We start from the raw sequence: 26,927 nt of genomic DNA on the forward strand, positions 1-26,927 counted from the left end.
GAGCCAGAGGCCTCTCGCGTGCAGATTTTCGGTGTGCGCTTCCCACCCTTCCAGGGAGGCATCCGTGGTCACTGTCTCCTGGTGGTCTGGGGTCTGGAAGTCCATGCCCGCCGTCAGATGCGCGCGGGTGCCCCACCACCGGACCGCTCGGCGGAAACTCGAGTGTGATCCTCACCTTGGCCGCGTCGGAAACCAACATCCGCTGTACCTTGCCCAGGATGGACCTGTTCCTTTCCTCCGACGGGGAGGCCAGAAGGGACACTGTCGAGCTTTGCTCCCAGAAACAGTGCGTTTTGCGCGGGTACCAGGTGGGACTTGGTGTAGTTCACGGAGAATCCCAGGTCCGTGAGAAGTTGGACGGTCCTTGCCGTGTGCTCCACGGCGAGCTCCCTCGTCTTGGCTCGGATGAGCCAGTCGTCCAGGTAGGGGTAGACGTGGATCCCCTCGCGGCGCAGCTGCGCCGCCACCGGTGCAAGGCACTTGATAAATACCCTGGGTGCCGACCGTAGTCTGAAGGGGAGGGCTTTGAACTGGTAGTGACGCCCTTGGACCACAAACCAGAGGAATTTTCGGTGCCCCTTTAGGATGGGAATATGGAAGTAGTCATCCTCCAAATCCAACGACGACAGGAAGTCTCCTTCCTCCAGCTGACCCAGGACGTGCTGGAGGGTGACCATCCGGAACTTCCGCGCCTGGATGAACTTGTTCAGACGTCGCAGGTCTAGGATGGGGCGCCATCCTCCCGTCTTCTTCACGAGGAAGTATCTCAAGTAAACTCCGGAGCCCCGAAGCCTCTTTGGGACGAGTTCGATGGCGCCCTTCCTGAGCAACGCCTTTACCTCCAGGAGAAGCTGAGGGACGTGAAGCTCTCTCCTGGCCACGGGGGGGGCCGCGCGGGCACCTTCTTTGAAACACGAGCGCGTGGCCCCGGGCTAAGGCGTCCAGCACCCAACGGTCGGTGGAGATGGACTCCCACACGCTGACGAAGCTCGCCAGCCGGCCTCCCACCGGGGTGCTTCGGTGGGGGCCCCACGGCCGGTTCAATCCTGTTTCGACGCGGCTTTGCCGCCTTGACCTCCTTGGCGACGACGGCGGGGTCCTCCAGACTTGCCTCGTCCTCTGTAGGCCTCTTGAGACGACGAGCGGGCCCGCTTGACGGTAGGTAGAGAAACCACCGCCGGAACCTTTGGAGGCGCCCTTGCCTCCGCTGCTCCGAAAGGGCGTCCGTCGTTGCTGTAGAACCCCAAGGGCCCGGGCCGTCTCAGTGTCCGCTTTAATGGCCTGAAGGGAATCGTCCACTGTTTTCCCAAACAGGTTGTTCCAATCGAACGGCATGTCCAGGACTCTGGTCTGTACGTCTTGACGGAAGTCCGTAGCCTTGAGCCATCCACGCCGCCTAAGGCACACGCCGTTGCCCAACTGGCGAAACCCAGTGTCGGCGATGTCCGTCGCAATAGTGATGGCGTGGTCCGACGCCACCTCCTGTAGGATCTCCAGGGCATCCGCCCTCTTGTCATCCGGTAGGAAGTCCAGCAGGGGAGCCAGTTTGTACCATAGCTCCCTGTCGTAGCGGGCCACGATAGCCAAGGCGTTGGCCGCTTTAATCGTCGTCGCTGCAGACGAGATGACCCTGCGTCCCATAGCATCCAATTTCTTTCCCTCGCCGTCCGGTGGGGAAGTCGATGTGGAGGCCGCACCCCCCCCCGCTTTCTTCCTGGCCGCCGCGGAGACGACAGGGTAGGCTGCGCCCGGAGGCACAGGGGGGCCGCGTCCGGGACCCGGTACTTCTTCTCGTACCGGTCTCTTCTAGCTGGCGTCGTGGAAGGGTTCTTGAGGAGGGCGAGGCCCTCATCCCAAATGTCGTCCAGTAGAGGACCGTCTTCCTCTTGGCCTCGCGCCGTTGATAAAGGAATCCTTCCTTTTTCTTCTCCTCAGGGCAGAGTTGGAAAAGCTCGGATGCCCTGGCGATCATGGAGTGGAACGACCCAATCTCGTCGGGAGGAGAAGCCCTGGTGGGAGGTGACGACGGGAGATCCTCGTCGTATACCTCGTCGTCCGTACCCGTCGCTGCCGTGTCAGTCCCCGTATCATCCCCTCGGGTAGACGGGGAGGAGGGCTGGACGGGTCGCGACGGCTGAAAAGGAGGTGGAGGGTGAATCCTTCTTTTCTTGGGAGGGGGGAAGACCAGAAGGTCCCGGTTCAGGATCCCCCGACGGGAGAGGTTCCTCCGTCGGCAACGGCAGTCTCGTCCTTATCTCTGAGCATAAGGACTGTATAGCCAACAAAATGGCCGCCGAGTTGTCTTGCGGCGCTGGCAGAGGGGAATCCGACGGGCGATCAGGGGCCCCGTCGGCACCCTCGACGCCGTCGTCACCTGCGTCGGGATCCATCCCGACGGGCCGGTCTTCATCCACGCCAAGGCCGTGGCTTAAGACCTCGATCAGCTCTTCCTCTGAAGCCGAATCTACGACGACGCCCTTCCCCCCCCTTTTTCTTCCCCGCCAGGGATTTCACGGGGTCCTATCGATGGGCACAAAAGAGGACTCCCTCCGATGTGGCAGGGAGACTCTGAGCCCCGAGGTCGCCACCACTGGTGTAGCCTCCACAGGCTGAGCCAGGGCCGCCGCGACAGTATCGATAGAGGGCTTGGCCGGATGGATTAAGGCCTTCACCACCTTAGGTGCGCTCACCGCCTTATCCTTGAGGGGGGGGGGACACTGCCTCGCTCCCCCTCCGATGGGGCCTTCGAGCTCGACCGGGGCCTCTCCAGGAGCTTCGCCCTTCCTCTTACCCGACCCAGAGCGTTGGCTCGTGGCTGAAGGTGCCGGGGAGGGTGCGCCCTGCCTGGCGCCCATAGAGCCCGACCGTTCGGCGCTCCCGGTGCCAGCGGACTCGCGGTGCTTGGCCTTATGTTGGACCCCCGTCGCCGGGGCGTCCTCAAAGGTCTTAGAAGACCGCTCGGATTTCTTCCTCTTCTTCTCGCCTGACGGGCTCTTCCCTTCCAGCCAGTTGGCGAGGCGTTGGTGGCGGTCCTTCATGGTCCGCTCCGACATATTGCCGCAAAACGCACAGTCCTTCTCCACGTGCGTCTTGTCCTCATGTAAGCAGTAGAGACAAAAGGAGTGTTCGTCCTCCTTAAAGACGTTCTGCAGCTGGCATCCAGGGCAGACCCTGAACAGCTTTCTGGGCGTCGAGCTTCCCTTCTCCTGGGCCATGTCCGGTCCTGAGAAGCTTCTGGAGTCCTCCAAAACGTAGCTCGACGAAATCCTCACCCTTGAGGGGCGCAGACGAATCCGACACGGGTCCCCGTTGATCGGATGGAGAGTCGGTGGAGCTTGAGGCTCTTTTGACCGGAAAAAACGAAGTTTTGAGAAAAAAACATGAAAAAATAGCACTAACGCTCGAGAGCAATAGCACGAGGATCCCAACACATGAACGTGCGGTAAAAATCTGAAGATGGCTGCCAGAGGCGGTGCTTAGGTAGAGGGCAGTCATTGGCTGTGGTCAGTATGACGCAGAGACCAGTGATTGGTTATTACTACGAAAGAGATCAGAAACGAAACTGATACTGGTTTTTTTCTTTACCGAGGATTCCCAGCCTGACGACGGGGAATATTCATGAGCATGTGAATCCATGCCAGACCCCATGCTGGAGAATGCCAAGGCTGCACTGATGGGGAGTGCCAGGGCTGTGAGGTAGCTGTATCTTCTTCAAAAGCTCCTGCGCTAGTGTAAGGGTCTTCCTCAAACCTCTCCTCCTCAAGTTCTTCCTCTCCACCTAAACACTCCTCATCTTCCTGGAGGTATTGCTCCTCTTCAGTGAGGTCATATGCATCTGTAGAAGGGGTAAACAGCCTAGGAATCTTGACCCTAGGGTCATCCTGGGTCCATTCTCTTGGTCTTTTGGGTGTGGGTGGGTTTTGGCTACCCAAAAACCTCTCCATCTTTTCCATACAAGAATGGAGTCTTTCCAGGGTCTCATGGGGAACCCCAGAATAGTCTAGAGGGGGGAAATCAGTGTTTTCGGCTTCAAAACGCTTCGAACGCTCCCACAACGTCGACGAAAGGTTTCCGTCGCCCTCAGAAAAGCCCTCCGGTAGTTCAGAAGTGCCTTTAGATGGATGGGGCAGTTCCTGGCTACTCTTGTGCTTTTTCGGCGTTTCTATAACCTTGGGTGCGGTATTCGACGTCTGTTTCGTCGTCCGCTTGCGTTTGTCCTCGGAAACAATTCTCGCCAGACTCTCGACGACGAGTTCGTCAGTCGAGGGTTCTGGAGTCGGCGTTGCCTGCGTTGCGCGTTGTTTTTCGACGGTCGCTCTATGGAGCGTTACGTCGGATGTTTTTGGGGTAGCGCCCGTATTAGATAAAAGCCCAATCGCTGGTCGCGGCTGCGTTTGCGGGTGGGGCTTGAGACCCTTGCGGTCTGAGGTCGACGCCGGAGTGCCCTGCGTCCCCTTCGGCGCTGGTGGATCCTTCGTCCTGGACGAAGAGCCGTGGGTTGTGTGCTTAGGCCTATGGGGTCTGTGTGCGTCCTTGTCGCCGGGGTGTTCATCCCCATAAGCAGGGCGTGAGCCGAGCCCGTCGGGGCCGGGGACGGACGTCGAGGAGCGCGAGCGCTCCTTCTGGGGGTTAATGACTTCCGTAACGGACGTCGAGTTATCACCCTCCTCGTCACTTTCTGTAACAGCGGCGGCGGGTGAGGAAACTGACTTCGACATCGCGTAGTCCGCCCACCTCTTAACTTTCCGTTCTTTAAGAGTTCTTGGTTTCAAGAGCTTACAGGCCGCGCAGCTGTCCTCTTTATGATCGAGGGGCAAGCAACGATTACAGAGCTTGCGTTTGTCCTTCCAAGTGTATTTGCCCCTACAGCGTGGGCAAAACTTAAAAGGTGTCCTCTCCATAGCTGAGGCAATAAAAACTGGTGATAACAACCCCAAGGGAAAGATAGGGGAGAAAGAAAGACATTCTCGACGAGAAGGTAAAAGTTCGAAACCCCCACTCTCCCTACTGTATGTTGGCCGGCGAGGCCTGGCCACGTGTTCGGCAGCGCCGAAGGATCTCCTCCGTCTCTTCTCCTCCGTCGAAAACTTGCTCGGCGGAGAAACAGCTTCACAGCTAACGTCGAGGGGAGGGATCTTTAACAATAAGTATATATTAAGGACCGAGGTCCGTAGTAATTGTTTAGCAATGTCTCTCTAGGAGCTCCGCGTAAGGCGACCATAAGCTGGGCGGAAAAAAACAATCTGAGGGACCTCGACGCGTGAGGGATTGTGGGTACAACGCACGTCACTATAGGGATAGTGTTACAGACACGCCTTGTCGACGTCCCCTTTTCGACTACGAAAAACAAAATGCAATACTCCGCAGTGACCACTGGATGTCGGACCTATTCACAGCATGTGATTCTAAGCAGATTAACAAACATCAGAAATATATATATATATTTGTCTCCTAGATTTCACAGACACTGAGGCGTATATCCAGCTCCAGAGAACAACAGTGCCAGCCAGTGAAAATCTGTCTTTTGTTATTTTATCCTCCATTCCCTTTTCCCCTTGTGTTTGCCAGCTGGTAGTTTTATCTGTTGAAAGACTGTTGGGCAGGCAGACTTAGGGGGTCTGGTGGGCCCAGCATCATTCCTGCAGGAAGATTCAAGACTGGACCTGACACCAGCTTAGGTGCGTCCTGGGCCTTCGCCTTGGGGGGAGGGTCAGCGCCTCGCTCCCCCTTCGAGATCGGCCGGGTCCGCTCCAGCGGCCTACCCGGGTTCTCGGACTTCCTCTTCCCCGAACCAGAGCGCTGGCTCGTGGTCGAACGTGCCGGGGAAGTAGCGCCCTGCTTGGCAACCAAAGAGCCTGACCTTTCGGCGCTCCCAGAGCCCGCGGACTCGCGGTGCTTGGCCTTCTGTTGCGCCCCCGTCGCCGGGGCGCCCTCAAAGCACTTAGAAGCCTGCTCAGACTTCTTCGGCCTTCTCACTTGCTGTGCCCTTCTCCAGCCAGGTGGCGAGGGGGGAACGACGATCTTGTTTAGTCCGTTCCGAAAGGTTCTTGCAGAAAACAGTCCTTCTCCACGTGCGTCTTGTCCCCATGGAGGCAGTAGAGACATCGCGAATGCTCGTCCTCCTTGAAAACGTTATATAATCCGCATCCAGGGCAGTTCCTGAATAGCTTGGATCCTGGCGTCGAGCTCTCCTTGTCCTGGGCCATGTCCGTTGACGTAGGCCGCAGATCTTCCGGAATTCTCCAAGAAGTGTAAACTCGACGAAAACTTCACCCTTGAGGGGCGTAGAAGAATTCCGAAATGGGTCCCCGTTATCGGAAGTAGAAACGGTGGAGCTTGAGGCTAGATTAACCGAAGAAATTCTCCTGAAAAAGCGTGAAAACGCAGTAAAAAAAAACTCGAGAGCTAAACACGAGGACTCCCAACACTTGAGCGTGTGGTAAAAATCTGAGGATGGCTGCCAGGGGGGGGGGGGGGGCTTAGGGAGAGGGCAGTCATTGGCTGGGGGCAGTATGACCCAGAGATCAGTGATTGGTTACTACTAAGAAAGACAGATCAGAAACGAAACTGATACTGATTTTTTCTTTACCGAGGATTCCCAGCCTGACGACGGGGAATATTCATGAGTCGCCTTCCTCCAGCTGGAGGGTGACCATCCGGAACTTCTGTGCCTTGATGTATCCGTTTAGTCGACGCAGGTCCAGGATGGGACGCCATCCTCCCGTCTTCTTTCTGACGAGGAAGTATCTTGAGTAAACTCCGGAGCCCCGGAGCCTCTTTGGGATGAGCTTGATGGCTCCTTTCTTGAGCATCGCCCTTACCTCTAACAGCAGTTGAGGGACATGGCTTTCCTTCCTGGCCACGGGAGGAATTCGGGGGCACTAGTTTAGAAATTCCAGAGTGTGTCCGTGGGCCAGGGCATCCAGCACCCAACGGTCGGTGGAGATGGACTCCCACACGCTGACAAACTTCGTCAGCCGGCCTCCCACTTGGGTGCTTCAGTGGGGGCCCGACGCAACGGCCGGTTCAGTCTTGCTTGGAAGCAGCCTTGGCCTCCCTGGCGACGACGTTGAGATCCACCTGACTTGCCTCGTCCCCTCTAAGCTTCTTGCGACGAGGAGTGGGGCTGCCTGACGGTACGTCGAGGAGCCGCCGCTGAATCCGTTGGAGGCACCTTGCTTGCCTCCGGAGTTCCGAAAGGGCGGCCGCCATTTCTGCAGAACTACCAAGGCCCGAGCCGTCTGTCTTGATAGCCTGCAGTGTCTCATCCACTGTCTTTCCAAACAGATTGTTCCCGTCGAAGGGCATGTCCAAAACCTTGGCTTGCACGTCTTGGCCGAAATCCGTCGCCTTGAGCCAGCCCCGCCGTCAAAGGCAAACTCTGTTGCCCAACTGGCGGAAACCGGTGTCGGCAATGTCTGTGGCTACTGTTATGGCGTGGTCCGATGCCACCTCACCCTCCTGTAGGATCGCCAGGGCCTCTGCACTCTTGTCGTCCGGTAGGAAGTCCAACAGGGGGGACGATCTTGTACCACAAATCCCTGTCGTAGCGGGCCACAATCGCTAGGGCGTTGGCCGCTTTAATCGTTGTCGCCGCTGACGAGATGACTCTTCCCATGGCATCCAGTTTCTTTCCCTCGCCGTCCGGTGAGGAAGTTGAAGCCGATGCCCCCCCCACCCCGGCTTTCTTCTTGGCAGGTGCTGAAACGATCGAATCCAGGGTCGGCTGTGCCCTAAGGCACAACGGGGCGGCGTTGGGGACCCAGTACTTCTTCTCGTATCGTCACTCTTGGCAGGCGTCGTGGACGGGTTCTTCAGGAGAGCAAGTCCCTCGTCCCAGATGTCATCCAGCAACGGCACCGCAAGGACATCTTCCTCTTCTCTTCGGGGGAGAGCTGAAAAAGCTTGGACGCCCTGGCAATCATGGTGTGGAAGGAGCCAATTTGATCGGGCGGGGACGCCTGAGGAATTGAAGACGGGAGGTCAGTCCTGTCGTCACCGCCGTCGTCATCCACATCTGAACCCGTGTCATCCCTCAGGACCGGGGAAGGCGACAAAGGCCAAGAAGGCCGTGAGGGCTGAAAGGGCGCTCGATAAATTCTCCTCTTGTTTGGAGGGCTCCCCGATGGACCCGGTTCAGCTGGGTTGTCCGTCGGGGGTAGGGCGGTCTTGTCCTTATCTCTGTGCATAAGGCTTGGATTGCCGTCAAAATGGCTGCCTAGTTGTCCTGCGGCTCGGGCTGCGACGGGTGTGACGGCGCGACGGTTGCTCCTCCTCCAGGGAAACCTCGTCGTCGCCACCCTGGCTCTCGTCGTCCCCCTCGTCGGGATTCCTCCCGTGGGACCAGGACTCTTCCGAATTCTCGGTCAGGTCCTCCTCGGAGGTTGTGTCCGTAACTGCCACCGCCCCGGCTCTTTTTACACCGGTGTCTTCACGGGGGGGTCTTCTCGATGGGCTTAAAAGAGGATTCCCTCCACGGAGGCAGGGAAACTCTGGGCCCCGAGGTCGCCTCCACCGGGTTAGCCTCCACAGGCTTCGCCAGGGCCGCAGCAACTCCCTCAATCGAGGCCTTGGCCGGGATCAAGGCCTTCACCACCTTGGGCGCGCTTGAGGCCTTCACCTTAGGGGAAGGGTCACCGCCTTGCTCCCCTTCGGCGGGATCATTCGAGATCGACCGGGGCCTCTCCAGAAGCTTACCCTGGTTCTCAGATTTTCTGTTCCCCGAGCCAGAGCGTTGGCTCGTGGATGATGGCGTCGGTGAAGGTCTGCCCTGCTTGGCAGCCGAGGAGCCCGACGTTCGGCACTCCCGGTGCCCGCGGACTCGCTGTGCTTTGCCTTCTGTTGGGCCCCCGTTGCCGGGGCACCCTCACAGGACTTAGAAAACCGCTCGGACTTCTTCTCACCTGCTGGGCTCTTGCCTTCCAGCCAGTTGAAGAGACGGGTCCGACGATCCCTCATAGTCCGATCCGACATGTTCATGCAAAAAGCACAGTCCTTCTCCACATGCGTTTTGTCCTCGTGGAGGCAGTATAGGCATTTCGAATGCTCGTCCTCCTTGAACACATTCTGTAGATTGCATCCAGGGCAGATCCTGAACAATTTCCCGGGAGTCGAGCTTCCCGTCTCCTAGGCCATGATCCTCTCGTCCGCGAGGTAGGCCTCAGAAAACTTCTGGAATACTCCAAGAAGCGTAACTCGACGAAAACTTCACCCTTGAGGGGCGTAGAAAAATCCAAAACAGGTCCCCGTTAATCTTAAGTAGAAACAGTGGAGCTTGAGGCTCGATTGAACCGAAAAAAATGAGATAAATCTCTTTGAAAAAGCGCAAACGCAGTAAAAGCTCGAGGGCTATAGCACGAAGGCTCCCAACACTTGAACGTGCGGTAAAAATCTGAGGACGGCTGCCAGGGGCGGGGCTTAGGGAGAGGGCAGTCATTGGCTGGGGGAAGTATGACCCAGAGACCAGTGATTGGTTACTACTAAGATAGACAGATCAGAAACGAAACTGATACAGATTTTTTCTTTACCGAGGATTCCCAGCCTGACTACGAGGAATATTCATGAGCATGTGAATCCATGCCAGACCCCATGCTGGAGAAATTGTGGAATTCAGCGCAGCAAACCATTTGTTCCTAGCTCTTACAAGGAAAGAACCACAGGCTTTTTTGAACATCATTTTATTGACATTTTGTTGAACAAACACAACATTTTCGCCCTTTTTGGTTATTATCACTCACCCCCTATGGCACTTAAAGGGTTAAAAACACCAACAATGTGTAGAGTAATATGGATGTCCTTTTATTTTGATTGTCACAAACATTCAAAAGTTACCTGTCAGATAGCAAAACTCTGGGATCAGAATGATTGGTCCAGGAACAATGCCTTGTGGGCCCATCTTTCTTTTTGGCTGGCTGACAATGGCTGGCTGACTGTGATCCGAAATTTCAAGGTTATATTGCTGCAAATGAAAACATTAAAAGTCATTAAAATATAAACTGTCCAGAGCCATGTACGCTTATATAGCAGGAAAACATTTTATAATGAAGTTTGGCTAAGTATACAAAACCTAATTATAATATACTTTTCCAACCAATTCCCTAAGGAATCTAAAGATAGAGCAGCCCATTTACCTGTAACCACAATGCTTCAGAGTTAAACATTTCTAAGATTTGCCTGCTTTAGAGTATTCTGCTTCGTCAAGTTTAAATGTCTAATTTGACTATGTATCTACCTCAGTGTGGGATTTCTGCTGATCACCAAGGAGCTGCGGAAGGCATTGCTGCAAACCTCTTGGGCCTTTTTTATTTTTTAAGGTTGTACAGTAGGTCTCAGTGATAGAAATTACAAGCAGTCTTATAGTCCATAAGCAAGAAAAGCAATTTTTGATTCTTTAATATTTTCCTATCACCTTGACAAGCAAGTGGTAGATAAAACCAGAGATGATGTGGGGAGGGAGGCATGCAACTATACAGTCCACAATATATGTTGGCGCTGCGAATACAAAACTTATCGAAAAGCGCAAACATGGGTCCTAACAGACTTGAAATAATTAGGTGTTAGAAACCGTGATGTAAGAAAATGTCAACAAATCAGATTGCTCCTATTCAGGCTTTATATCAAACGCATAGTGTTCAGATCAAATGTAACCTCTAGTTAACTTTGCAATGTGACAACAGCATTTGTATTGCAGCATACTGTGACCGTGTGGCCTGCCTGCTATCTTCTTTGACTGGGACTACAGACCTTTTCCCCAAGATGTTGTCTACCCGTATCCTCAGAGTTCTTCTTGGCTTTCACAAACCTAGCCTGCTTAGTAATCTGGGGAGATATGAATGGTCCTTTCTTTCGCCCAGTGTCCCCCTCACGTACCTGACCCTTCGCTATACAGATCCCTCAGGCTATTCTCCTCCCACCACACCACTTTCCCTCCAATCACTCACTCCGCCTTTCTACCTCCCTTCGATCTTACTTTGCCTACCTCTGCTCTTACTATCGCTTGTAATTCCAACTACCACTCTCTCGGTTATTACCACCTCCCTCCTTCCCCTCACCGCTTCCCTGCTCACTACTAGTTCTCCAATTACAATCTGTTTCACTCTATGGCAATACCTACTCCTATTCTCCCAGTCACTGTCACTCGTTTCACTCGTCCTCTACTTCTGATCCTATTTCGCTAATACCACTACCCCTTTACTACTTCTCCAAGACACTCAGGGATATGGTGCCCTACTGACCCCTTTTCTATTCAAGCAACCCAACGATTTGGTGAACTGCTCACCACTATACTACAGACTACCACTTAGTTCCCTCACTCTCTACTCCCACCAACTACTTACTTCCAACTATTGCCACCACCTCCCGCTACAACAATCCCCCAGTACTCCTACTCTACCTCTAATATTCACCCTCTCCTCACTCATACAAACACATCACACACAATCTCTTAACAATACCTTCTGCACTCCTAACACTCTGGCCTAAACTGGTCTCTCCGATGTCCTCCACTGCCTCCTGTCCTAATCAAACTAACCCAGACCATGCGTGCGCGTGCAGACAGACAACTTATATGCCCCACCCCGTCCCCCAAGTCCGATACTTACCATAGCATAGACTGTATATTATGTTGGCCGAAAAACAACCGCATCATATGCCTAGCATCACCAGTACAGAAACGTCAGCATAACCATAGAGCGTCTATTTTGTACCAACAGAATTTGCCATTTTACAATTTAGCTTTCTCTTTTCTGTTCAAACGCTTTGCTAAAATGGATTCTATTTTTTTCTGCCCAGGCACAAAGCAAGGCCACAAGTTACACGCTGAGAGACTAGCCTAGACAGAAATGCACTGTTTTCTTCCCTCACGAGTTCCTTGAAAGTAAGCAGAAAGGCATTTAATCACCAAGCAAGTGCCAGCTGGTCTCGCTGAAACGGCAGAAACTGTAGAAATAGACAGTTAATGGGTTGAATTATACTCTCTTTCACGGCCCCCTTTCCTGGGCCCCTTTAGATCGAGCCGACCTCTAGCTCACAAATAGAAACCAGGAGATAGCAGGTCTTGGAATGTGTGCCTCCTACGAATACAGCTTGATCACAGAACAAGAGCACTATGTTCTCTGTAACAAAGAATAATAGTGTCTACACCTTCGCAGATTGCAACTGTTGAAGAAAAAGTTACTTCTTACCTGGTAACTGGTGTAGACTCCACAGGCTGAGCCAGGGTCGCGGCAACATCCTCAATCGAGGTCTTAGCAGGGTGAATTAAGGCCATCGTCACCTTCTGTACGCCTGGGGCCTTCACCTTGGGGGGAGGGTCAGAGCCTCGCTCCCCCTCTACCGGAATCTTTGATATCGACCGGGGGCCTCTCCAGAAGCTTCGCTGGGTTCTCGGACTTCCTCTTACCCGAGCCAGAGCGTTGGCTCGTGGTTGATGGCGCCGGGGAGGATGCGCCAAGCCTGGCAGCCAAGGAGCCCGACCGTTCGGCACTCCCGGTGCCCGCAGACTCGCAGTGCTTAGCCTTTTGTTGGGCCCCCGTCGCCGGTGCGCCCTCACAGGACTTAGAAGACCGCTCGGACTTCTTTTTCTTCTTCTCGCCTGATGGGCTCTTCCCTTCCAGCCAGTTGGCGAGACGGAGATGGCAATCCTTCATGGTCCGCTCCGACATGTTCCCACAAAACGCACAGTCCTTCTCAGTGTGCGTCTTGTCCTCATGGAGACAGTAGAGGCATAAAGAATGCTCGTCCTCCTTGTAAACATTCTGAAGCTGGCATCCAGGGTAGGTCCTGAACAGCTTCCCGGGCGTCGAGGGGTAGGCCTCAGAACTTCTGGAATCCTCCAAAAGCGTAACTCGACGAAATCTTCACCCTTGAGGGGCGTAGAAAACTCTGAAACGGATCCCCGTTGATCGGATGTAGAAACAGTGGAGCTTGAGGCTCTAACCGAAAAATGAGAAAAATCTCCTGAAAAAGCGCGAAAACACAGCAAAAGCTCGAGAGCTACAGCACGAGGACTCCCAACAATTGAACGTGCGGTAAAAATCTGAGGATGGCTGCCAGAGGCGGGGCTTAGGGAGAGAGCAGTCATTGGCTGGGGGCAGTATGACCCAGAAACCAGTGATTGGTTACTACTAAGAAAGACAGATCAGAAACGAAACTGATACTGATTTTTTTCTATACCGAGGATTCCCAGCCTGACAACGGGGGAATATTCATTCATATTCTCGTTTAGGTGGAAGTCCGACTGCACCTTGGGCATGAAGGAGGGGTGCGTCCTCAGCACCACCCTTGTGTCGTGAATAGTCAAATATGGAGGCTTGCAAGATAGGGCCTGGATCTTTCCCACTCGTGCAGAGGTGATGGCCACGAGGAACGCTAACTTCCACGACAGGAACTTCAAAGGCGCCGAATGCATAGGCTCGAATGGGGCCCCCATGAGCCTGGTCAGCACCACATTAACCTCCCACGCTGCGGCTGGAGCCTTCACCAGCGGGAACGATCGGAATAGTCCCTTCATAAATTCCTTGGGGGGCGTGGTCTGGTGCTCATGGAGTGAGGAGGCTAAAACCTCGAGCTCCGGCCGAGCCCGTAATCCGATCCTGCACAGCGAGCCCTGCGACCAGCGGCGCCGAAATCAAGCCGACCCAGTTGAAGCCTGGTCGAATCTCCCTACTTTCCTGCTTTGTCCGACGAAAAACAGAACTCGGGGACCGAGTGTGAAGCCTCGGCGTCCCCCCCGGCCTCGGGCGAGGCAAACAAGATGACAGCCTGACAGGACGGGACCGTGAGCAGCGAAGGCGGTACAGCGACAGCAGCAGCGGCCAACTGGGACCCTGCCTTAACCGTCACCTGGAAGAGCTCAGCGGGGCGGAGAAAGCGCTGGGCCGGCGTTGCGAGACCCACCCCAGATCCCCTGGAGCCATCGTTGGCGGCCGCCTGAGGACCGCGGCGCCGAGCGCGGTGTGTCCGCGGGCGACCAGGGAGAGGCAGCAATCTGCACCTGGGTGGCCTCGGGGGAGAGACCGACACCAGCACCTCGTACTCCGGACCATCCGGGTCGCACGACAGCGGGCGGGAGCCCCTCTGCGAAGCCCGTGGTGGGAGCCATCCAGAGAGTTGGAGGAGGCCCGGGGCCTGGGGGACACGTCGGAGGCGGAGCCGCCTTGGGTGACTTTGGCTGGTGGCTACCGCGCCGCGGGAGCGCGCACCACGAACTGGCAACAACCTGCTAAACTGGGGGCCTATCCAGGTGTGGCCCGATCCGTTGGGCTCAGACAGCCTGGACCCGGAGAACTGCCCCCCCAGGGCCCAAGGCTAATTGGCACACTGGGGCAATAGGCGCTAAGCGCCCTCCACCATCGGCACCACCTGCCCGGCCAAACTGGGACACCGCCTCTGCCTGCCACGAACGCAGGCCCTGCACCTCCGGGGCGGATAAGCCCCCGAGACCTCACACCTGTCAGGGGCCTCCTGGCCACAGGATCGCGGCAACCCAAGGCAAGGCTCTTCCGAGGACCGTAATATGCTCCACAAGCTTGGGCAGGAAGCGGCCCTGGAGGGGCCTACACAATAACCCAGCCTGAAGAGGCGAAATAGCAGCCAGCACCAAGCAGAAGGCCCAAGCAACACCGCAATGTCCACCCTGAGAAACAAGGCCAAGACCGCCACGATGGACCCCTTCCTCACGACCAAGGCCCCCCCCCGTCGCCCAATCCACCCCAAAAGGTCCGACGCAGCAGGCCCCCCAGGAGGAAAGCCCTAAAGACAGTCAGGGAGTTTATAGACACTAAGATAGGAGAGGTAAAGGCCGAAATACAGCTTATACGCCAAGACGCCCGCAACCTGACAGAGCGTGTCACCAATATAGAAACCATCCAGAAGGAAACGCTAGAAGAAACGAAAGATCTTAAAGCTGAGGTGGCAGACCTAAGGAGGAGGGTGGGCATCCTGGAGGCAAGGTCGGAAGAGGCGGAAGGACGCGCCAGGCACAACAACATCAGAATCCTTGGTGTCCCTGAGGGGACAGACTTCCGACCCGACGGCATATGTGGAATCCCTAATTCAGCAGGAAATTGGGGCGGAGAAGCTCACAGGGCTTCGCCATAGAGAGAGCCCACAGATCACTACAGAAGAAGCCTCCCCCAGGTTCCTACCCCCGACCCATCATCGCGAAGGTCCTTAACTTCCGGGACAGGGAAGTGATCCTGAGATTCTCGAGAGAGAGCGAGAGAGCGAGAGAGAGGGTGGGGTGATAAGACAGAAGTAACTCCAAAATCACCATATACCTGGACTATACGGAAGCGGTACAGAGGGCAAGGAACTCCTTCATCCCGATAAAGGCCAGACTGAGGCAGTTAAACTTGAAGTACATGCTGCTGTATCCGTCCAGGCAAAAAGTGATCCACAAAGGAAGAGCGATATTCCTTGAAACTCCAGACGCAGCCACCATGTGGATGGAACACAACAATCTGGCCGAGGTCCCCGAAGAGCCCACTGCAAGAACCGCGCTGTAGCCCGCAAAGCAAGATATGGCGCCGGAGCCCCTCTCTCCTGACGCGCACACTGGACTTCACCGTAAAATGGTAAAACAAGCACGCTGGAACACCATTATAACAAGAGATAGCAACAAGATTACGTGGCCCGCCGGGCCTCCCACACATGAGCACGCAACGACAACCCCCGAAAAACCAGTGCAGGCCTGTTGCCAGCACAATCCTGCTCGCGCCGGAAACCCTAAGGGGGCCAGATTGCGCGAGAGCACCTGAGCACTGCACCTCACCGGCAGGAGCTGGGTGCACCAGTTACAGTTGTTATTTTTTATGTGTTACCGTTGAGACCGACCTTCTCCCCAGAACCACCCAAGAAATCAATGAGCATTCGACACAGAGAAATGAAACTGGCCGATCCGCAAATGCAGAACAAGAAATGATGCGCAGTAGCACGAGATCTTGTGGCGGAGAGACAAGGGGCCACCCACGGCAACAACCGCATCCAAGCGATGGCGCCACAACTTAACATAATCACATGGAATGTCAGGGGGATGGGATCCTACGTAAGGAGGAGCCGTGTTCACTCATACCTGAGGCGCAAGAAGGTGTCGATTGCGCTCCTCCAGGAGAGACACCTCCTGGCAGACACCACACAAACTGGCAGACTACTGGGGGGGCCAAGGCAGTGGCGCATCTTACTCCAAATTCGCACGGGGCGTGTATACATGGGTGAGTCCAGACACACCATTCCATCAAATGGGGACAGAAGTGGATCGGTACGGAAGATACGTAGTGGTGTGGGGCATGATAGAGAACACAAGAATATGCATTGTAAATTCATACTTCCCCCAGCACGGCGTGCCTTCCCATCTGAAACAGCTCTGCGCCAGAATTGCGCACCACAGAAATGACACCTTCCTATGGGGGGGGGGGGGGGGAGACTTCAACTGCGTCATGAATGAAGAGTTGGACAGGTCTAGGACGCCACGAGCTTCCAACAATTCCGCTTCAAGGGCACTCTGCAAAGCAGTGGATGACCTGGCGCTGGTCCATATCTGGAGAGACCTACATCCAGCCGATAGATCCTACTCATACTACTGATCTCCACATGGCCTCCACACCAGGATAGACCACTTTTTCATCAACGGCGAACTACTCCCACAGGTGCACTCCGCAGACTACTTGGGCAGGTCCATCTCGGATCACTCCCCTCTGCTCATGCAACTAAATCTGAGAGGCCCGAGGCCCCCCAACCCGATGTGGCGTATGCCCATGGAAACTCTGGCCGACCCTTCAAGGACACCCTAGGGGAAAGACTGGAAGAATAAGTGAGGCTCAACAAGGGGTCGGTCGAGAAGTGGAGCACGCTCTGGGAGGCAATGAAGGTAGTAACTAGAGGCGAAGTGATAGCAGAAGCAGGCGGAATCAGGAGGCAACTAAAAAGGGAACTTGAGACCAAGGAAGAGGAGATTAGACGACTGGAAAACAGCCCGACCCCAACCAGCGAGAAGGAATCTAAGCTGGCAGAAATCAGGGACGGCTGCCTGGGAGAGGCTATCCAAATTCGACTTCTCCACGCGCACTGTAAAGGCACACAAGGAGGCGGACAAACCGGGCAGGATATTGGCCTGGCTGTGCAAGAAGGAGCACCCAAGGCAGGCTCCCAAGAAAATTAAGGACGAACACGGCGCAACTCAGAGGACACAACAGGCAATTAACAATGTCTTCTCAAACTTCTACGCCAAGCTCTATGCTCACGATGAACAGGTCCCAGTAGAAGACATTCGGGACACCCTGGCTGAAGTCGGCCTTCCCAAACTGAGTTCGGAGCACCGAGAGATGCTCGGAGAAGCTATCACGACTGAGGATATCTCGGAGGCAATCAGGTCCCTCTCCACAAGCAAGACTCCTGGAACAGATGGCCTCACACCAGAATTTTACAAAGCTTATGAGGAGATCCTAGCCCCGATGCTCCATGGAGTATACGAAGAGGCATACGAGACTGGCAAACTACCTGGCACCATGAGAGAGACGCTTATAATTCCAATGCTTAAACCTGGTAAACCCGTCGACGAATGGGACTCATATCGCCCTTTGGCAATGCTGAATTATGACAGCAAAATCTTAACAACCATACTGGCGAAAAGGCTGTCCAGGGTGATAGGGTCTATAATACACGAGGACCAAAACGGCTTTGTCCCGGGACGTAACACCACAGCCAACCTGAGAAGGCTCCAACACGTTATAGCTCAAACCGCAGGGATTAAGGAAGAACTGTCAGTACTCTCGTTGGACGCCATAAAGGCATTTGACTCAATATTCTGGAAATGGCTGATTGAGACTGAGGGAGTTCGGGCTCGGCGAGCATTTCATCCGGTGGGTCAGGGTGCTCTATAATACTCCAGTGGCGAGGGTAAAGACAGGGGGCATGGTGTCAAAATCCTGGGACATTCAAAGAGGAACGAGGCAAGCATGCCCACTGTCGCCAATGTTGTACGTCCTTGGCCTAGAGCCAGTAGCGATCTATTTCAGGAAGAGGATCAGAACGGGTGAGACGGATAACATCTCGTTGTACCTGCGCAACCCCCGAATGAACGCACCAATAGCATTAGACATCCTAGACAACTTTGCGAAATACTCCGGGATCAAGTTTAGCAGGCAGAAATCATGCTCCTTTCCTCTGGCCGGACTCCTGGGGAAGGGAATGGAAGAACTACCTGAGATTGGGATTCAGTGGCAGACAGAAGCGTTCCGCTACCTAGGACTCACCATCATGCACACGCCTGCTTCCACACACGAAAGCAACACAGAGGTGGCAATGCGAGGGGTGCGCAAATCCACCAAATTCTGGTCCAGACTTCCACTCTCTGTGATGGGCAGAGCGGCTATCACTAAAATGATAATACTACCGAGATTCTTGTACTATTTCACCAACATAACGTACTACATTCCTCCCCCCTTCTTCAGGAAATTGGAATCCCTACTCAGATTTCCTATGGGGCCCGGCCAGACACAGACTTTCGCTGAATACCCTCACACTTCCATACAGGGAGGGTGGAATCCAACTCCCCGATTTCCAGAAATACTACCTCGCAGCACAACTGACACACGTCAAGTGGTTGTCCGATGAACCAACAGCTGAGACAGGCCTCCTTCGCCAACTGATAGCACCAATGTACCCCAAAGAAGTAATATGGAACTCAAAAGGTAGGGCCTCCCGATCCGCCCATGCTGGTAGAGCTGGGGAGACAAGTCTGGAACAAGGTCTGCTCATCGCTCTGCCCGAGCCCACCATATATGCCCGAAATCCCCTTACTCGCAGGTGTCTGCAAGACACCCACCGACCTACCGGCAATGAGGAAGTGGGAGAATTCTGGCCTTTACACGTGGGGGACATGTTTGTGGACGGTATATTCCGGGACTTCGACTCATTACAGAAGGAAGAAGGGCTTGCCGCTGGCCAATTTTTATGGTATCAGAGGGTGAAATATGCTGCTAAGAAGACCTGGAGCACATGGCCCGAGGAACCGGAAACACACTCTCTTGTGCAGGAGATGCACAACTTGAGCGATGGCTGGAAACCCACGTCGAGACTGTATACCCAACTAAATGATAGACGCAACCCGAGGAGCGAGCACCTGAAAGAAAGGTGGGAGGCAAATCTGGAGACTAACATCACAGAGAACGAGTGGGACAGGGCCCTGATGTACCCGAAGGAAGTATCCCGCAATGCCAGGTTCAGGCTCATCCAGCTGAATGTCCTCTACAGGACCTATATGACCCCACATAGGGTATCCACATTCAGTGATAAAACCCCACCAGTGTGCCCGTGGTGCACCAGTGAGCCTGCAGACCTAATCCACATGTTCTGGACCTGCCCTAGAACTAAGAAACTCTGGTTCGCTGTCGAGAGGACTTGCTGGAGTGGAAAGGTACGAGTGGACGCCCAAGGAATGCCTCCTGGGTACCTATCCCAGACTGAGCAAAATTAAGCACATAGTGAAATTCATGGACATGGCCTGCATTCTAACGAAGAGAACGATAGCAATGGCTTGGAAATCTCCTGGAGGCCCCAGATATGAACCTTGGATCAGGGTAATGGAGAGATGGACCAGCGCTGAAACCAGGGCAGGGAAGAAGGGAATAACCGGGGAGACGAGGATGTGAGTGCAACATTGGAATCCTGGAAGGCCCTCCTGAGAGACATGATCTTCTCGACGAACTTCAAGCCCCCCTGAGCAGACCCATAGTCATAGACAGTTGTCATGGAAAAGATCTGTGAACTACACCCACGCTTACCCCGGCACTGCGACCCTTCTGGACAGGCAAGTGGTGCCTGGAACGCGGCCCGGAGCAGGGCTAACAAGTAACCTTATGGTGGTGGGAGAAGGGACGGCCAAGTTAATGTTTGTTTGTTCACTGTTATTGTTTTGTAATATTTATTGGACAAATCTTGTAACACTCTGGATGCTGAGATGCATTCATGCTTAACTGCCCTTTGTCTATACAAAATGCCAATAAAAACATCTAAAAATAAAACAAATTCCTTCACCAGGCGATGAGACCACAAGGACGCCCGTCCCGTAGTCCTGGTATATCGGGAGATGGCAGCCAGATGTATTTTGATGGAGGCGTGAGCCAGTCCAGCTTTGGCCAGCGACAGTAGGTACGGCAGTACTTGAGGGGGCGTAATCCGCAGAGGGTTAATCTTCTGTGCACGGCACCAGACAGAGAACCTCTTCCACTTATGTCTGTAGCACTTGAGAGTTGAGGACGCCCTAGCAATTGCAAGAACCTCTCTGCAGTCACCTGGGATATCGTACCCTCCAAACTGTAGTGCTGCAGGAGCCAGGCCTGCAAGTTCAGCGACTCCGGGTCGTGATGAAGAATGGCGCCTCCTTCTCTGGAGAGAAGATCCGCGTTCGCCAGCAGCTTGACTGGTGGGGACGTTGACAAGTCTAGAAGGTCCGGGAACCAGATCTGCCTCAGCCACGCCGGTGCGACGAGGATCATTCTGCACCTGGACTTCTTGAGCTGGTTGATGAGATGGAGCAGCAACAGCGGCAACGGGTATAGAAACAGGACGTCCCAAGGAACGAGAAAGCATCGCCCATGCTCCTCGGCTGTGGGAACCTGCTGGCGAACCTCTGGCACTTGGCGTTCGTCGCGAAGAGGTCGATCCGGGGTTTGCCCCATCGTCGAAAGAACCGATCCACCTGGTCCTGGCGTAGTACCCACTCGTGGCACGAGCACCGCTCCCTGCTGAGTGAGTCGGCAATGGTGTTTTTTATTCCTGCCAAGCGGAAGGGAACCAGAAACATCCCCTGGCCGACGGCCCAGTGCCACAGATCCTGAGCCTCCTTGGATCGGGCTGGGGATCTGGTGCCTCCCTGCTTCCGTATGTAGAACATCGTGGTGGTGTTGTCGGTGAAGATCCTCACCACTTTGTCCTTGAGGGACGGAAGGAACGACTTGAGCGCCCAGAACACTGCTCGAAGCTCCAGAATGTTGATGTGGAGAGACCTCTCCTGCGAGAGCCAAAGGCCTCTTGCGTGGAGATCTCCGGTGTGGGCCCCCCAAACCTCCAGCGAGGCGTCTGTCGTCACAGTCTCCAGAAACGCCGGGGTCTGAAAGTCCATGCCTGCCGTGAGGTGCGCACGGGTAACCCACCATAGGATCGCCCGACGGAACTCCTCGTCGAGAGGGATCCTGTCTTCGAAGCAGCCGTCGCCTGAAACCAACGGGCATCGAGGAACTCCTGTAGCGGACGCATCCGAAGTCTGCAAAGGGGTACAAGGTAGATGCATAAGGACATCATCCCGAAGAGGGACTTGATGGACCTCACCCTGGCCACGTCCGAGGCTAGCAGGCTTTGCACCTTGCCCAAAATGGCCTTCGTCCTCTCCTCCGACGGGGAGGCCAATTGCCCCACTGTATCGAGCTTCGCTCCCAGAAACAGTGCTACTTGCGACGGAACCAGGTGGGATTTGGAGTAGTTGATGGCGAATCCCAGCTCCGTGAGCAGCGGGAGGGTCCTCGCTGTGGATTCGACAGAGTTCTCTTGTCCTTGCACGGATTAGCCAGTCGTCCAGGTAGGGGTAGATGTGGATCGCCTGCAGGCGCAGCCGCGCCACCAATGGTGCCAGGCACTTGGTGAATACCATGGGTGCCGACTTTAATCCGAACGGTAGGGCTCTGAATTGGTAGTGGCGTCCCTGAACTACGAACCTGAGAAACTCTTTGTCCTTTTAGAATGGGGATGTGGAAGTAAGCATCCACCAGGTCCAACGACAATAGGAAGTCGCCCTCCTCCAGCTGTCCCAGCACGTGCTGAAGGGTGAACATCCTGAATTTCTGTGCCTTGATGTACTTGTTTAACCGACGCAGGTCCAGGATGGGGCCCCAATCCCCTGTCTTCTTTTTGACGAGGAAGTACCTTGAGTACACTCGGAGCCCCGGAGCCTCCTGGGGACGAGCTCGATGGCACCTTTCTTGAGCATCGCCCTTACCTCCAACAGCAGTTGAGGGACGTGATTCTCCTTCCTGGCCACGGGAGGAACGCGAGGACACTTCTTTTGGAATTCCAGCGAGTGCCCTTTGGCCAGGGTGTCCAGCACCCAACGGTCTGTGGAGATGGACTCCCACACGCTGACGAACTTAGTCAGCCGGCCTCCCACGGGGGTGCTTCGGTGGAGGCCCGACGCTACGGCCGGTTCAGTCAAGCTTGGAGGAGGCCTTGCCGCCTTGGCCTCCTTGAGGACGACAGCAGGATCCTCCTTGCTTGCCGCAACCTCTGTAGGCCTCCTGGGACGAGGAGCGGGCCGCCTGGCGGTATGTAGAAGAGCCACCGCTGGATCCCTTGGAGGCACCCTGTCTGCCTCCGGAGCCCCGAAAGGGCCGTCGTCGTTGAAGTACCCCTAGGGCCCAGGCCGTCTCCGAGTCGGTCTTGATGGCCTGGAGCGACTCATCCACCGTCTTCCCAAAAAGGTTGCTGCCGTCTAACGGCATATCCAACACTCTTTTCTGAACATCCTGGTGGAAGTCCGTCGCCTTGAGCCACCCTCGTCGTCATAGGCAAACCCTGTTGCCCATCTGGCGAAATCCGGTATCGGCAATGTCCGTTGCCACCGTTATGGCGTGATCCGACGCCACCTCGCCTTCCTGAAGAATCTGTAGGGCCAGCTCTCCCTTGTCGTCCGGCAGGAAGTCCAGCAGGGGAGCTAACTTGAACCAAAGCTCCCTGTCGTAACGGGCCACGATCGTCAAGGCATTGGCTGCCTTAATCGTCGTCGCCGACGAAATGACCCGTCGTCCCATGGAGTCCAACTTCTTGCCCTCGCTGTCCGGCGGGGAAGTGGAAGTTGATGCTGCCGCACCCGCTGCCTTTTTCTTGGCCGCTGCTGAGACGGCCGAGTCCAGCGTAGGCTGGGCCCTGAGGCACAAGGGGGCGGCGGCGGGGACCCGGTACTTCTTCTCGTACCTGTCCCTCTTAGTGGGCATCGTAGAAGGGTTCTTGAGGACAGCCAGCCCTTCGTCCCAGATATAGTCGAGCAACGGCACTGCCAGGACCGTCTTTCTCTTGGCCTCGCGTTGTTGATAAAGAAAGCCTTCCTTCTTCTGTTCCTCCGGGCAGAGTTGGAAGGGCTCGGACGCCCTGGCTATCATGGCGTGAAAGGAGCTAATTTGGTCGGGCGGTGAGGCCCGAGGGGAAGGCGATGAAGGAATGTCCGTCGTATCATCGTCGTCGTCCGTCCACGTCGCCGTATCAACCCGAGAATCAGGCAAGGGGGATGAGGGGTCCACAGGCCTTGTGGGCACGAAGGGCGGAGCGGGATGGACTCTCCCTCCGCTTGTTCGGGGGGCTTCCGCCGGTCCTGGCTCAGGATCCTCCGTCGGGGTCCGTGGTAACCTCGTCCTTATCTCAGTACATAAGGATTGGATTGCCAACAAAATGGCCGCCGAGATATCCTGAGGCTCTGGCAATGGCTGCGACGGGAGAGACTGTTTCTGCTCCACCGGGCCTTCGTCGTCGTTATCGTCGATCTCCTCAGCAGGATCCTTCCCCTGGGATCGAACTTTCTCGCACCTCTCGTTGAGGCTCTGCACGGTTTCCACCATATCCTCCTCAGAGGCTGATTCCGAGTCTGTAATGGCAACCGCCCCCCCCCCCCTCTTTTTCCGCCAGGCTCTTCACGGGGGTCTTAACGATGGGCTGGAAAGAGGATTCCCTCTGCGGTGGCAGGGATACTCTGGGCCCAGAGGCCGTCTCCACTGGCGTAGACTCAGCCGGCTTCACCAGGGCCGCAGCAACCACTTCGATAGAGGCCTTTGCCGGCTGGATCAAAGCCCTCACCACCTTAGGTGCGTCCTGGGCCTTTGCCTTGGGGGGAGGGTCAGCGCCTCGCTCCCCCTCTGGTCCCTTCGAGATCAACCGGGGCCGCTCCAGCAGCTTACCCAGGTTCTCGACTTCCTCTTCCCCGAACCAGAGCGCTGGCTCGTGGTTGAACGTGCTGGGGAAGTCGCGCCCTGCCTGGCAGCCAAAGAGCCCGACCTTTCGGCGCTCCCTATGCCCGCGGTGCTTGGCCTTCTGTTGGGCCCCCGTCGCCGGGGCGCCCTCACAGGACTTAGAAGCCCGCTCAGACTTTTTCTTCGCCTTCTCACCTGCTGTGCCGTTCTCCAGCCAGGCGGCGAGGCGGGAACGACGATCTTGCTTGGTCCGTTACGAAAGGTTCTTGCAGAACGCACAGTCCTTCTCCACGTGCGTCTTGTCCTCATGAAGGCAGTAGGGACATCGCGAATGCTCGTCCTCCTTGAAAACATTTTGTAATCCGCATCCAGGGCAGCACCTGAACAGCTTGGATCCGGGCGTCGAGCTTCCCTTGTCCTAGGCCATGTCCTTTGAGGTAGGCCGCAGATCTTTGGAATCCTCCAAGAAGTGTAATCGATGAAAACTCCACCCTTTAGGGGCGTTGAAGAATTTCGAAACGGGTCCCCGTTATCGGAAGTAGAAACGGTGGAGCTTGAGGCTCGATTAAACCGAAAAAAATGAGAAAATCTCCTGAAAAAGCGCGAAAACGCAGGAAAATCTCAAGCTAAAGCACGAGGACTTCCAACACTTGAACGTGCGGTAAAAATCTGAGGATGGCTGCCGGAGGCGGGGCTTAGGGAGAGGGCAGTCATTGGCTGGGGGCAGTATGACCCAGAGATCAGTGATTGGTTACTACTAAGAAAGACAGATCAGAAACGAAACCGATACCGATTTTTTCTTTACCGAGGATTCCCAGCCCGACGACGGGGAATATTCATGAGCATGTGAATCCATGCCAGACCCCATGCTGGAGAACCTAGTTTTTTCAACAAATTTAATCCCAACAAATGTTCTCCACAATTTTCTGTTAGAAGGAAAGGACAATGTTCGGTAAATGGTCCTATGGTAACTGGGACTGGTTTGGACACTGGGTTTATGACGCTGGAGAAACCATGGTAATCAAGAAACCCCAAACAGTAGGTTCATTATTCCCCTTGCGTAAAATTGACGTATCGGTGGCAATAACATCCATCTTGGAACTGCGTCAGAAAGATTTGTATTTGTGCGTGTTAGCCGCCTTATTCAGGGCGATTAAGCGGCCCCTATAACAGAAAAACCAAGAGGAAAAAAAAGAAGAAATGATAAATCTAGTGTCCTCTTGGTGAAGTTGTGTTTCCTTTCTGGACATTTCTAGGCAAATTAGTAAAGAAAAATTCTTTATGCGTCTGAGGAAATATTTTGGGAGTAAAGCAATCATTTCAAAGTGGGCTTGTTTGGAGTCAGGGTAAAAAATGATTACTACTACCTCCGATATGCTATGGTGGGCGTATTGAATAAATGTCTCACCACAAAAGCTTGTGGAGAATCTCTTGGAAGGGCAAGCTCCCTGGTCGGAACTCTGTAGTTGACAGGGCTGTTCACCAAATTGGAAGTGGGACGGACGCGCGTGCCACAGTTGAACTGCGCGAGTCTTGCTAGAATTCAGAGTTGTGTGTCTCTGAAGAAGCCAGAGAGGTGGCATTGTATTAGTGCGTGTTGTAACCTCCAAATAGGGTACATGCATAAAAGAAACCATGGCCTGATATCTTCTACACAAGTAGACTCCAAAAGTGAATAGGAGCCGTATTATGTAGAGAAAAAATTAAAAATGTGTGTTTACAGTGTAAATGAGATAATAAATCTGAAAGTGATACCTGAAATAGGAGGGTTCGCCCATAGAATCCCGTGTGGTCCTCCAATATTGAAAAACAGGGCGGGACTCGTCTTGTGTCTGTGTACCGGGAAAGGAAGGCAGTAAACTCTTCCCAAAGATAACAGCATCTTGTGTGGTATAGTAGTAATAACGTAAAGGAAGGCTGTAAAAGGAAGCTACCTATCGGAGCTGCGTCTGAGTCCGGCAGGCCCCAAGGGGGGGGTGTGCTGTCCGTCCTCCAATCATGGTCCTTTGAGTATGTTAGGGAGAATTCTCATTCTATGGCTAATTTCCCTTACCTAGTGAGTCCCTCAGCAGCTTTGCTGGATTTCTGGAGCTTATTTTTTCCACTGGGTAAGAGTGTGAGCTATCCCCCCCCACTCTTACCTGTGTTTAGCCATGTGTATTTCATCTGTTTTTGCGATTGTGGACTCTGGAGAACACCAATTCAGTAGCCCCCCCCCCTTTTGTGTGTTACACAGCACCTTCAGTGCAGTGACAGAGGGTTGTCTTTTAGACTTCCCACCGACTCCATTTCTGGGGCTGACTACTGCCCCCCAGAAAAGGGTAAAGTTGCCATGAACTTTACATAGTAATTTAACCACAGATCCAGTACACCCCATCTTACATGGAGTATTGGAAAGGGTTAATTCTTAGTCCTTTTATCTGTACCTCTTGGAGCATGGTTTAGCTCCCTTAGCATTAAGACTTGGCTGGTGGCAGTGGTACCTACCTTAATTTGACTACCGTGATTATACTACATAACGTGGTAGTGTTTTAGGCTATATTAGTAGCCTCGAATTTTAAACCCGCTAGCCCAAATACTTGGGTTTAATCGCCATTTCTTTTTGTTAACCACCTTCTTGGGTCTTTCTTTGTGCGGCAAACCAGGTTTGCCTCCTTTGTTCGCCGACCTTTGGCGGGGTTCTGACCAGAAGCCCTCCTTTGGAGCCTAGGCGTCTAGGTGGGCTGAATGTGAGGGAGGGGTGTAGTCTCCGCCTGCACAGGGTCTCCTTGGAGACCCCAGTCGCACTTTGTGTTAATTGGCTGAGGTGGTTGTCCGGGCTGGACAACCCCCCCTGCTGAGTGATTGACGACCAGGCTGAGTGAATGGGGGTTTTGGCATAAAAGGCAGGATTCTTGGGCTAGAAGTCAGAGTCGCCACTGGAACTGCAACCCCAGTGTTCCGGTAAAGCCCTGCTACAGTCGTGAGCTATCTACCCCT

General features: G+C 54.5%; 1 protein-coding gene across 1 annotated transcript in view; it reads right to left on the reverse strand.

Moving 5' to 3' along the window:
• Nucleotides 1-26,927, reverse strand: part of PIWIL1 (piwi like RNA-mediated gene silencing 1) — a 1,334,367-nt gene that overhangs the window by 664,699 nt on the left and 642,741 nt on the right. Inside the window, exon 10 of the mRNA XM_069620111.1 lies at nt 9,832-9,958. Coding sequence (XP_069476212.1) covers nt 9,832-9,958 — 127 coding nt within the window. The remainder of the gene's footprint in view (nt 1-9,831; nt 9,959-26,927) is intronic.

The sequence above is a fragment of the Ambystoma mexicanum genome, chromosome 10 (assembly GCF_040938575.1).
Source record: "Ambystoma mexicanum isolate Mex_15411 chromosome 10, UKY_AmexF1_1, whole genome shotgun sequence".
NCBI classification, from domain to species: Eukaryota; Metazoa; Chordata; class Amphibia; order Caudata; family Ambystomatidae; genus Ambystoma; species Ambystoma mexicanum.